We start from the raw sequence: 11,720 nt of genomic DNA on the forward strand, positions 1-11,720 counted from the left end.
GAGTTGAGAGACAATTGCTTAATAACCAGAGTTTCTGCAGGCCTGGGGTAGGTTCACTCGTTCTTTCTCCTAGGTGCATTCTTTTTTGTGTTCTAACTCAAAACAAAGTGTTCATCAGGGTCCTCCTTACTTTGGTGGACCCTGGATGCTAATCTCTGTCTCTTTAGACCAACAATACCCCTTGTGGAAGAGACAGCCCAAAAGTTGGGCTCATCTCTGGGTTTCCACCCTGGCTGGATCCTCATAAGTAATTTTTTTTTAATATCTTGTTTAACTCTCTGATGTCTTCAGGAAGATCCTTTTTATATTTTGCCCAACTTTTCCAGTTGTTATCAGGAAGAGTGTAACTCTGATTTACTTAGTAAACCAAAACCAGACATTTGAAATGGTGTTTATGTATTAACTTGATGACATTAAAAATTAATTATAAACATCATGCCCTCTCCTTTCACCTAAGACTATTATACAAAATAGCTGTATGTACAATACTTCAGAACTTTTTAAAATATATTTATTTGTTTATGAGAGAGTTAGAGAGCAGAGTGGGAGGGACAGGAAGAGGGAGAGAGAATCTCAAGCAGACTCCTCACTGAGTGTGGAGCCCGACATGGGGCTCAGTCTCACAACCCTGAGATCATGACCTGAGCTGAAACCAAGAGTCAGACGCTTAACGGACTGAGCCACCCAGGTGCCCCAATACTTCTGAACTTTTGATAAACTATTAGCAAATTCATCATTCATTATGTCATTTATGTCACTTAAATGAAAACCTCCCATGGCAAGACAGCTCAGTATATGAGAGACCAGCACAAATATTCTGTCTCTCCCTCTGTCTCTCTGTCTCTCTGTCTCACACCTGAGAGAGACAAGCTGGAGGCAGCAGGGTCAGACTTAGTCCTTAACCCCTAGGCATGAGTAGGTAGCAGTGATGAACAGGAGGCAGTGGGGACCAGAGTTAAAGGCCCTTCTCTGGTGCACAGAAGGGGAGGCCCAATTATCAGGGAGCTCAGATGGGAGAATAGGTGACAGGCCCAGACACAGAGGGGGGCAATTCAGATTTTAGTCTGTGCTATAGGCCCCTCTCAGCCTCATAGGACCTGGTGCAGGCCCAGGGAGCCCAGATGCCACCCAAATGCAGTTCTGAGATCAGTTCCCACTGTATCAGGGCTTTTTCTGCAGAAATAATGAATTACACTGTCCAGGCCTCTGGCCATCCTGGAAACCACTTGTCTTGAAGGAGGATTTCTTCCCACATGAAATCATGTGTCAGACCAAGCCCCCTTGTACTCTTACCTGCAAGAACTCTTGTCCCACTATTCTATGCCTTCAAGGACCTTCCAGCTCCTTCCTTACAGATGGAGGTCCTGTCCCAACCAGACCTTTGCCTGGGCTACTGCCCACCCTGGGATGCCCTCTCCACCCCCTGCCAATCCAGACCCCCTCCTTTCAAGGCTCAGCTGCTGTGGTACCTCCACTAATCTCTTATCAAACTGGCCAGCCTTCACCAACACCACCCACGACACCCCTCAGCCAGGATGACCCTATTACAGAAAAAGATGTGACATAAATTGACCAGGGAGTGGGTAACCCCCTTTCCAAGATGGCTACTAGTAACTAATGTTTAGTATCTAGAGTCTCTTTTTTGTGCACATATACCATATTACAGAAGCAAATTTCAATACTAGATACTAAAACAAAATGGTTTCCCATAATATTATTCTCAAATTTCATTTTTATGAAAAATAAATAAAATCCTTTTTCTCTCAAACATCCAATTCACCCTTTTTCACGGAATGTTTGACCTATTGCAGCTGGGGCACCTTCCTGCAACTAAAACCCCAGGTGGACCTGCAACCTGTCTGGCTAGGGGTGAGAATGGGAAGACTCCTGGCCTCCTCCGCCCTCCCCGCCATCCGTCCGTGGCTCCCATGAGCCGGGAAGGCAGTAGGTGCAGGGGCAGACGCAGGAGCGGAGGGCGCGCGCTGCAGAGGCTGGTCGGGCCCACTGGGGCGCCCTCCTAGTTGGGGGCGGAGGTCTGTGTCGCCCCCTGCGGCCACGCTGCGCGGCGGCGTTGCGGATCCCCGCTCGGCGGTGGAAGCCTTCTGACTCCAGCCTCCTCCTCACGAGGCCGCGCCGCTGGGTCACCTTCATCGACGGTCGGTCAGGACCCCATCGTCGCCCTCTGCCCGTCGCCGCCCCTCCTCTCGAGACCGGCCCCTGCCCGCCCGTCTGTCCAACCCTGAGCAGCATGCGGCCCCTGGGCCTCGAGGGTACTCCCACGCTCCGCTGGCGACCTCTGCTGCGTCTCCTGCTCCTGCTGTCTCTGCTGCAGTGGCGGGTACCCCGCGCCCAGACCACGCCCGGAACCCCCAGAGCCCCGACCACACCCGGAGCCCCCAGCTCCCGGACCCCGCCGGCCACCTCCAGCGCTCCGAGTCTGCGGGAGCGCGCGCAGGCCCTGATGCGGGACTTCCCTCTAGTGGACGGGTGCGTAGGTGCGGTGTGGGGGCGCTTGGAGACTGAGCCCACCCCAAAGGGGGGAAGGAGTTCTCAGCGTGCAGGGCTAGTGAGGAAGCCCCCTCATACCACCCCCTGTATGCACTCTCTCCTCCATCACCCAAGCCCCCTCACCCCATTTCTGCTCCCCGACCCCCCCGCCCCCCCTCCCGTCCTGGTGTATACCGTCCCCCCTCCAAAAGCTGCACCTCAGGAGTTTTTCCATGTTGTCGGTGTGACACGGGGAGGTGGACCGGAAGAGGACAGGCTCAGGTATGTGGACATGCCCTGCCTGACCTGGAGGTCATATCCCCAACTCTAACCTTGTCTTGATGCCCCCAGCCACAACCATTTGCCCCAGCTCCTGAGACAGCTTTTCCAGAACAGGCTACAAGATGTTAACCTGCGACATTTCAATCGTGGCCAGACCAGCTTGGACAAGCTTAAGGATGGCCTCGTGGGTGCCCAGGTACCACAGGGATACACAGGGTGCCACAGCATGGCTGCTGGGAAATGTTGGGACCACAGAAACCTGGATAGGCAGGCCTCTGGGTGATTAGAATCATAGGACACAGTGTGTCATCATGTGGCTGCCGGGAATGTGGGGGCACTGGAGGCCAAGAAAGGCCAGCCACATGGGTACCCAGGTTCTGTGGAGACACACAGAAAGTGACCCGAAAATCTCTGGTGAGTGTGGGGGCGGCTAGAGCCAAAAGCACATAGTGGATTGGCCTTGGGGCATTCACACAGCACATGGACAAACAGCAGACAATGCCGTTTCACAGTCTGACTGCTGGCAACAAGCTTCACAGTCATCATACCATAGGGTCATGCAGTATTTCATTCTGGGCCACTGACCCAAATGAGTGGCTTGGGGGCTGAGGAGGAATGGCAGGCCAGGGACATTGGAGACCACCCTAATCTCATTCCGGACCCCCGGGGCCTACCTCTAGTTCTGGTCAGCCTATGCCCCCTGCCAGACCCAGGACCAGGATGCCCTGCGCCTCACCCTGGAGCAGATTGACCTCATTCGTCGCATGTGCGCGTCCTACTCTGAACTGGAACTAGTGACCTCAGCCAAAGGTGTGCTGGCAAATGGGGTATAGTTAGGAGCTCACTCTGGTGGTTCTGGTCCTGGGCCCTGACCACTTGATGATCCATCCTCTTCCAGGTCTGAACAGCACTCAAAAGCTGGCCTGCCTCATTGGTGTGGAGGGCGGTCACTCACTGGACAGCAGCCTCTCTGTGCTGCGTGGTTTCTACCTGCTGGGAGTGCGCTACCTAACACTCACCTTCACCTGCAACACACCCTGGTGAGCACAGTGCCTGGCCAGGGTGAAATGGTAGACGGCATGGTGGGGCAACGGCCAAAGAGGTGAGGACAGAGGAGTCCACCCCAGCAGGTCCCTCACGCTCCCAGAAAGCAGCTGACCCAGGTCCTTACTCTGTTCCGGAGGTGGGACGGATGGACAGACAGACAGACTGCGGAGCCCCCAGGCTCTGATGCCCATGATGTGGCCTTTGAGAAACTTCCCTCTTCTGGCTGTCCTGCAGGGCAGAAAGCTCCACCAAGTTTAAACACCACTTCTACACCAACGTCAGTGGGTTGACAAGCTTTGGTGAGGTGAGGACTCCTGTTCCATACCCTACCCCACCTGTTCCCTACAAACAGATAATGTGTACGTATGTGCATCCTTGACATCTCCCCCACCTCAAAAATAAATTTTAAAAAAACTGTCTCTGCAGAAGGTGGTAGGGGAAATGAACCGCCTGGGCATGATGGTGGACTTGTCCTGTGCATCAGACACCTTGGTACGACGAGCCCTGAAGGTGTCAAAGGCTCCTGTGATCTTCTCCCACTCCGCCGCCAGGGCCGTGTGCAACAGTGTGCTGAATGTTCCCGATGACATCCTGCAACTTCTGGTGAGTAGCTACCTCAGCCCTCAAGCCCAGAGCTGGGTGTTCTTCATACAAACCTTCTAGACCTTGAACAGAAAGCTACTAGCCCAGGCCTCCCCCTTGGATGCAAGGCTGGGTAACCCTCCCCCATCTCTGAAAATCAAAGCCAAATCGGCTCCACTCGGACCCACAAACCCAGAGGTGAAGCCTCTTTCCGCCCCTGAAGCTAGGACTGAGCACTGTCCTACCAGGGCCCCCAGGGCCCAGGGCAGGCCATCAGGCCAGAAGAGCCAAACTGCGTGTGCATTTGTTTATCCCTGTAGAAGAAGAATGGTGGTATTGTGATGGTGACGCTGTCCATGGGGGTGCTTCAGTGTAACCTGTTTGCTAACGTGTCCACCGTGGCAGGTGAGCCTCACTTGGACTTCTGCCCTTCTAGCTTGAGCCTGTGACCGCAGGGGGCCCTCAGGACAGCTCTAGCAGCTCAGCACGCCTGTTGGGCAATGGGCTGACCTCTGACAACCCAGGGAAGCAGACACAGCTCTTACTGCCACCCAGGTCTGGGGCCACAGTCAGTGCTGGTGTGTTTGGGGGAAGCAACTGCCTCTGCCTCTCAAATTCTTTGCTCTCATCTCTCTGGACAGGACAGGCAGGCTCTCAAGGAACCCAGAGGCAGGGTGGCTCCTGGGCAGAAAAAAATTCTAAAGGTGCAGCTCTGAAGTCCACTGTTGAGCCTATGGCCACTTCAGAACTCACAACTGGCCAGGGGCTCCCTGAAGTCAGCTGCCATGGCGTGGAATGCTGTGGGCAGGAGAATTGGCAGGGCTAAGCTTCCCCAGACCGGGGCTAACTCCAGCCTATGCTGCCCACTAGTAACCCCTACCCCCTAGATCACTTTGACCACATCAGAGCAGTCATTGGATCAGAGTTCATCGGGATTGGTGGAAATTATGATGGGTCTGGTCGGTGAGTGTTTCCCTGGGGTTTGTCTTGGGCAGGACAGCAGGGAGTCCTTTAGTCTCTGTTCCCATACCATGGTCCTCCCATCCTTCAGACCTTGCCTATAGGTTCTGGTTTTCCAGCTCCCCTGGATATCTCTCCACTCCAGGACATGTTTCCTGGGCTCTCCCTGTCCCTCCTGTGGCCTGGTGGACCCACTCCCACTCCAGATCATCATATTCACTAAGTACCCTCCTCCTGCCAGCAGAGCTCATTTGCCCAGCACATGCTCCACTCCCAGCCCAGGAGCTCTGTTTTGGGCCAATCATCTGCTCAGGGCATAAATGCCGCAGAAGGAGTTCCCAAAGTGACATTCAGTAGCCTGGGGGACATGGCCTTCAATTTTGCAAATGTGATTGGGGCTGGTCGGGCGGTGGGCCCTAGACCAGGATCAGGGCTGAGGTTCCACAGCTGGCTGACTCACGGCCACACAGGTTCCCTCAGGGGCTGGAGGACGTGTCCACGTACCCGGTTCTGATAGAGGAGTTGCTGAGTCGTGGCTGGAGTGAGGACGAGCTCCAGGGTGTCCTTCGTGGAAACCTGCTGCGGGTCTTCAGACAGGTGGAACAGGTGTGCTGGGCTGGGCAAAAGGATGGTGCAGTGGTTTGAGTAGATGCAGGGGCTGCCACTGACTGCTGACTCCCGCCCCCAGGTGAGAGAGGAGAACAGTGGGCAGAGCCCTGTGGAGGATGAGTTTCCAGACAGGCAGGTGGTCAGGTCTTGCCACTCCCACCTCCTGTCTCAGCCTCAGAGTAAACACCTGGCCACACACCTGGAGGTGACCAAGTGGCCAACCCATCAGGTCCTCCAGAGACCCTCGAAAGCCTCCCCATACTTTGTTCTAGATCTCGTGGCTGCTGCCACATTCTCAATCCTCACCCTGTGTCTCTGGTGACCTGGCCAGTCCCCCTGAGGCCACTGTGGCAAAGTCTCACAAAGTGCCCCTCCTGGTCATCCAGACACAAGTATATGCTGAGAATAAACATTTTGGGTGTGGACCCTGGTGTGGAAGTCATTCCTTCTCCCTGGGGCGCAGGGGAGTGGGGTCTGGTGGGCTCTTGGTTGGTGAGGGGTCTTGTAGGTCTAGCCCCAGGTGCTCAAGATGAGTGGCCTCCAGCTTTGTCTCTTTTGGGAAGCACTGAGGGATCTTACCATATTCTTACGCCAGAAGCCTGAGCCCACAGAAGAGCACAAAGGAATCTAGTTCTGTGTGGTGCCTATCCCATCATGGAATGTGACAATGGGTGGGTTCCCAGTCTCTGAAGGGTTCAAGTGTGTGTGTGTGTGTGTGTGTGTGTGTGTGTGTGTAAGATTTATTTATTTATTTTAAAGGGGAGGGGAGAGGGAGAGGGAGAGAGAATCCAAGCCGACTCCACACTGAGCACCTGAGCACCAAGCTGGAGCCAGACGTGTGGCTCCATCTCATGACCAGATCACAACCTGAGCCAAAACCAAGACTGGGCCACCCAGGAGCCCCGTTGTGTGTGTGTGTGTGTGTGTGTGTGTGTGTGTGTGTGTGTGTGTGTGTGTGTGTGTTTAAGAAGCTGAAGCTGATACCATTTATAAAATAAACAGTAACTTGTTTGGAAATGTCAACAGAGAAAATTTATAAAGATTTTCTATTTTTTCAAATAAAGTCCTCATTTGTAGTTAAACTGATTTTTTAGTGGAGGGGGAAACATAACATCTTAAAAAGAAAAGGAAACTAGCACCATTTGCTTGGCTTACAACAGACCCTCCATCTTGGGCCACTCTTCGTCTCCTGATCCACTCAGGCCAGAGCCTGATCTAAGTTCCTTCCGTGGGAACTTGAAATTGGGAGAAAGAGAAATTATATTCTCTGTGTATGTATACGTTATATACAGTGCCTATGTTATAAATCATGTCCATATATGTGTAGGTCTATTTTCGAATTCTATTCCGTTTGTTTATCACGGTATCAATACCACAATGTCTTTTTTTTTTAAGATTTATTTATTTGAGAGAGCGAGAATGAGAGAGAGAGAGTACATGAGAGGGGAGAGGGTCAGAGGGAGAAGCAGACTCCCTGCTGAGCAGGGAACCCGATGCGGGACTCGATCCCGGGACTCCGGGATTATGACCTGAGCCGAAGGCAGTCGCTTAACCGACTGAGCCACCCAGGCGCCCTCAATACCACAATGTCTTAATTTCACTAACTTTTAAACAAGTCTTGCTATCTGGTAGAATGAGTTCTGTCACTTTAAGGGTATTATTTCAGTCAGTGTTTGATCAGATAAGTAGATCCACTATGAACGACATAAAATAAGAGATTTATCATAGGGATTGGACTTCATGCATATATAAGAGCCAATGGAAAAATCTACGCAAGGCTGTTTGTTACCTGTGCATCTGGTGTTTGGTCTTAGTCTATACAGATAAGCCGGCCAGAAGTTAGGAGGGAGGTTGGACGTGAGGTGAAGGAGAACAAGGGCAAACTGGGACAACTGGATATTCATTTGGGGGGGGGGGTGGAGAATATTGATCCCTTAGCTCACACCATACAGAATGCAACATACAATATAAAATTAATTTGAATATGTTATTGATCCAAATGCAGAAGGCAAAAGAGTAAAACTCCTAGAAGATAATGTAGGAAAATACTTTGGTGACCTCAGCACAGGGACCCTGGACATCAAAAGCCTTAATGACAAGGAAAATATTGATAAATTGGATAACATTAAAATTAATAACTTACATTTGCCATAAGATACCATTAAAAAGAGTGAAAAAGCAAGCCACAAAGTAAGAGAAATTTTCAACATATATCATCGACAGAAGATTTATAACCAGAGACAGACAGCCCAATAAAAAAATGGGCAAGAGGGGCGCCTGGGTGGCTCAGTTGTTAAGCGTCTGCCTTCGGCTCAGGTCATGATCCCGGGGTCCTGGAATCGAGCCCCGCATCGGGCTCCCTGCTCAGCGGAGAGCCTGCTTCTCCCTCTCGCCCTCCCCCTGCTTGTGTTCCCTCTCTCACTGTGTCTCTCTCTGTCAAATAAATACATAAACTCTTAAGAAAAAAATGGGCAAGATATTTGAATAGGAGCTTTATAAGAAAGGATATTCAAATGGCCAATGAGAATATGAAAAGGTAGTCAACCTTATTAGCCACTAAGGAAATGCAAAATAAAACTCATAGTGAAAACAACTAAAAATTTCAACAGGTGGACAGTACCAAGTGTTAGCAAGAATGTGGAGAAACAAGCATACTTACACCCACTGGTGGCAGTATAAACTGAGAAAAACTGCTTTGGAAGACAGTTTGACAGTTTTTACTAAAGTTGAAGACCCATATATCTAAGGACAGTTACACACAACTTGCAAGAATCTCTCAAAGTCATGTTGAGTGAAAGTCAGGACAAAATAATATATCTCATATTATTCCATGTATATGAAGTACAAAAACAGGCAAAAGTGATCTATACTGTTACAGTCAGTTTGGGGGGAGGTAATTCCTGGAAGTGGGCATGAGGAAGGGCTTTTGGGTTTCTGGTAAAGTTCTATATTTTGATCCGGGTGCTGGTTGCATAGATGTATTTATTTTGTGAACATTCAGCATGCTACACATATGGTATGTGAATTTTTCTTTTTCTTTCTTTCTTTCTTTTTTTAAAGATTTTATTTATTTGTTTGCCAGAGAGAGAGGGAAAGAGAGCACAAGCAGGGGGAGCGGCAGGCAGAAAGAGAAGCAGGCTCCCCACTGAGCAAGGAGCCTGATGCAGGACTCAATCCCAGGACCCTGGGATCATGACTTGAGCCGAAGGCAGATATTTAAGGTGTCCTGGTATGTGAATTTTTCTGTATGGATATTTTTTGTCAACAAAAAGGTTTTTGGCGATGCCTGGCTGACTCAGTCAGAAGAGCACACAACTCTTGATCTCCAGGTCTTGAGTTCAAGCCCCATGTTCAGCATAAAAAGCAAAATAAAAACCAGAAAAGGCTAAACTTAATGTTCAGGGATGTATCCTCAGGTTGAGCCTTTAAATAGGAAAACAAGAAAGTGTTATCATCAAACTCAGATACTTAGAAAATGCCTGAGTTACACCACTTTATGTGTCAATTATATCACAATTAAAACAAACAAACAAACAAACACTAGGGGTGCCTGAGTGGCTCAGTCGATTAAGCATTTGACTCAGATTTTCAGCTCAGGTCATGATCTCAGCGTCATGAGATCAAGCTCCGTAGGGTTCCGCACTCAGCAGGGAGTCTGCCTAGGATTCTCTGTCTCCCTTTCCCTCTGCCCCTCCCCTCTGCTCTCTTTCTCTCTCAAATAAGTAGAATCTTAAAAAAAAAAATTCTCTTGGGATGCCTGGGTGGCTCAGTTGGTTAAGCATCTGCCTTAGGCTCAGGTCATGATCCTGCGGCCCTGGGGTCGAGTCCCACATTGGGCTCCTCGCTCAGCAGGGAGTCTGCTTCTCCCTCTGCCTGCGACTCCCCCTGCTTGTGCTCTCTCTCTTTTTCTCTCTGACAAATAAATAAATAAAATCTTTAAGAAAACAAAGGGTCGCCTAGGTGGCTCAGTGGGTTAAGTGCCTTCCTTCAGCTTAGGTCATGATCTCCGGATTCTGGGATCGAGCCCCACATTGGGCTTCCTGCTCAGCGGGGAGTCTGCTTCTCTCTCTCTCTCTCTCTCTCTCTCTCTCTCCCTGCCTCTCCCTCTGCCCCTCCCCACTGCTCCTTCTCTCTCTCTCTCAAATAAATAAATAAAATCTTAGGAAAAATAAAAAGATTACCTCCTCCCCCACCCCCCGCTCACACATGCACACGTGCTATTTCCCTAAGATAAATAAATAAAATCTTAAAAAATAATAAAATAAAGATCTCATTTTTAAGTAATCTCTACACCCAACACGGGGCTTGAACTCCTGACCCTGAGATCGAGAGTCACATGCTCCACTGACTGAGCCAGCCAAGTGGCCCTCATTTTAACCATTTTTAAGTGTACAAATCAGTGACATTAATTACACTCACAAATGTATAAACATCACTGGTATTTCCAAAACTTTTTCATTATCCCAAACAAAAACTCTAATCATTAAGCAATAACTTCCCATTTCCCTTCGCCTCAGCCCCTGGGAACATCTATTCTTTTTCCAGTCTCTATGAGTTTATCTACTCTAGCTGACTTCTGTGAGTGGAATCATACATCTGTCCTTTTGCATCCATCTTATTTCATTGAACCAAATGTCTTCAAGGTTCATCTACATTGTAGCATATATCAGACTTCATTCCTTTTTTATGGCTGAAAAATATTCCCTTGCATGGGCAGATCACAGTTTGTTATCCACACATCTGTCGATGAAAACTAAGGTTGCTTCCACCTTTCAGCTGTGCAGTGAACAATGGCATACAGGCATCTGTTCAAGTCCTTGCTTTCAATTCCTTTGTGTATATACCTAGAAAAGAATTGCTGGATCATATGCTAATTCTGTGTTTAGCTTTTTGCCAAACTGCCAAACCGTTTTCAATGGCAGCCAGCTGTACCATTTTCTATCCCCACCAGCAATGTGCACGGGTTCCAGTTTATCCACATCCTTGCCAGCACTTATCTTCCATTTTTTTGGTGATAGCTAACCTAAAGGGTGTGAAATGATCACAACCTCACATTGTGGTTTTGATGCGCATTTATCTAGTGACTAATGATGAGTGAGCATCTTCTCCAGTGCTTATCGGCTGTATGTATGTCCATAAACTCCAAGTCAGTGTCCTTTCCCACCTCTATGAAACCATTTTGGGGCCAGGTTGGAAGTTCATCCTATTCTCCCCAGAAAGCCTCATTATGTGAGTAATGAACGTTTCTATAACTTTCTTAGAGTGTGTGTGTAGTCTTGACATCTGAACCATATTTTAGGGAGGGTGAGTCAGTCCCACTTCTATAGGGTGACCTCAGTGCTTTGTTAGGACAACTGTTTTTTCACCTAGGGCTAAGCTAGCCTGATAAGGCAATGTCCTTATGAAGAGTCTAGCTAATGCCCCATATATTAAAAGGTCTTTCACTGTAGCTGGTGGGAACATGAACAATGTGAGCTGCAGGAATTGTGGAGCCTACTTCTTTCCAGTGGTTCTTTCCCTGGCCTTGACAGCTTCCTCTCATATGTGTGCAGATCATTTCTCTGGTGGACTCAAGAGGACCTGCTACAGATCTCCAGATCTCTCTCTTTGTGCAGCTTCCTCCTCTGGTATTCTATCCTGCAAATCTAGCTGCTTTGGCCTTCCCAAAAGCTGATTTTTTTTTTTCTCTCAACGCAGCAAGACCACTGGGTTCTGTTTAGGTTCCCTACCCTTCCTCCCACTCCCACGTTATA

At 49.4% G+C, this 11,720-nt stretch overlaps 1 protein-coding gene across 1 annotated transcript; it reads left to right on the top strand.

Moving 5' to 3' along the window:
* Positions 1-2,058: 2,058 nt before the first annotated feature.
* On the top strand, positions 2,059-6,378 carry LOC112836846 (dipeptidase 3-like). Its single transcript, XM_025888792.2, has 10 exons — positions 2,059-2,487; positions 2,839-2,965; positions 3,450-3,579; positions 3,668-3,809; positions 4,051-4,120; positions 4,243-4,419; positions 4,719-4,803; positions 5,286-5,361; positions 5,829-5,964; positions 6,047-6,378. Exons 1-10 carry the CDS (start codon positions 2,249-2,251, stop codon positions 6,287-6,289), a joined length of 1,425 nt encoding a protein of 474 aa, XP_025744577.1. The 5' UTR covers positions 2,059-2,248; the 3' UTR covers positions 6,290-6,378.
* The last annotated feature ends 5,342 nt before the right edge of the window (positions 6,379-11,720 follow it).

The sequence above is a fragment of the Callorhinus ursinus genome, unplaced genomic scaffold, assembly GCF_003265705.2.
Source record: "Callorhinus ursinus isolate GAN/ISIS: 27379988/994484 unplaced genomic scaffold, GSC_fseal_2.0 scaffold37, whole genome shotgun sequence".
Lineage (NCBI taxonomy): Eukaryota > Metazoa > Chordata > Mammalia > Carnivora > Otariidae > Callorhinus > Callorhinus ursinus.

Excerpts from the sequence above, each read along its gene's own strand:
- LOC112836846 (XM_025888792.2), top strand. The coding sequence starts at position 2,249 with ATGCGGCCCCTGGGCCTCGAGGGTACTCCCACGCTCCGCTGGCGACCT. Across the intron at positions 4,804-5,285 it reads TAACGTGTCCACCGTGGCAG|ATCACTTTGACCACATCAGA; the intron begins GTGAGCCTCACT and ends CCTACCCCCTAG. Across the intron at positions 5,965-6,046 it reads TCTTCAGACAGGTGGAACAG|GTGAGAGAGGAGAACAGTGG; the intron begins GTGTGCTGGGCT and ends TCCCGCCCCCAG.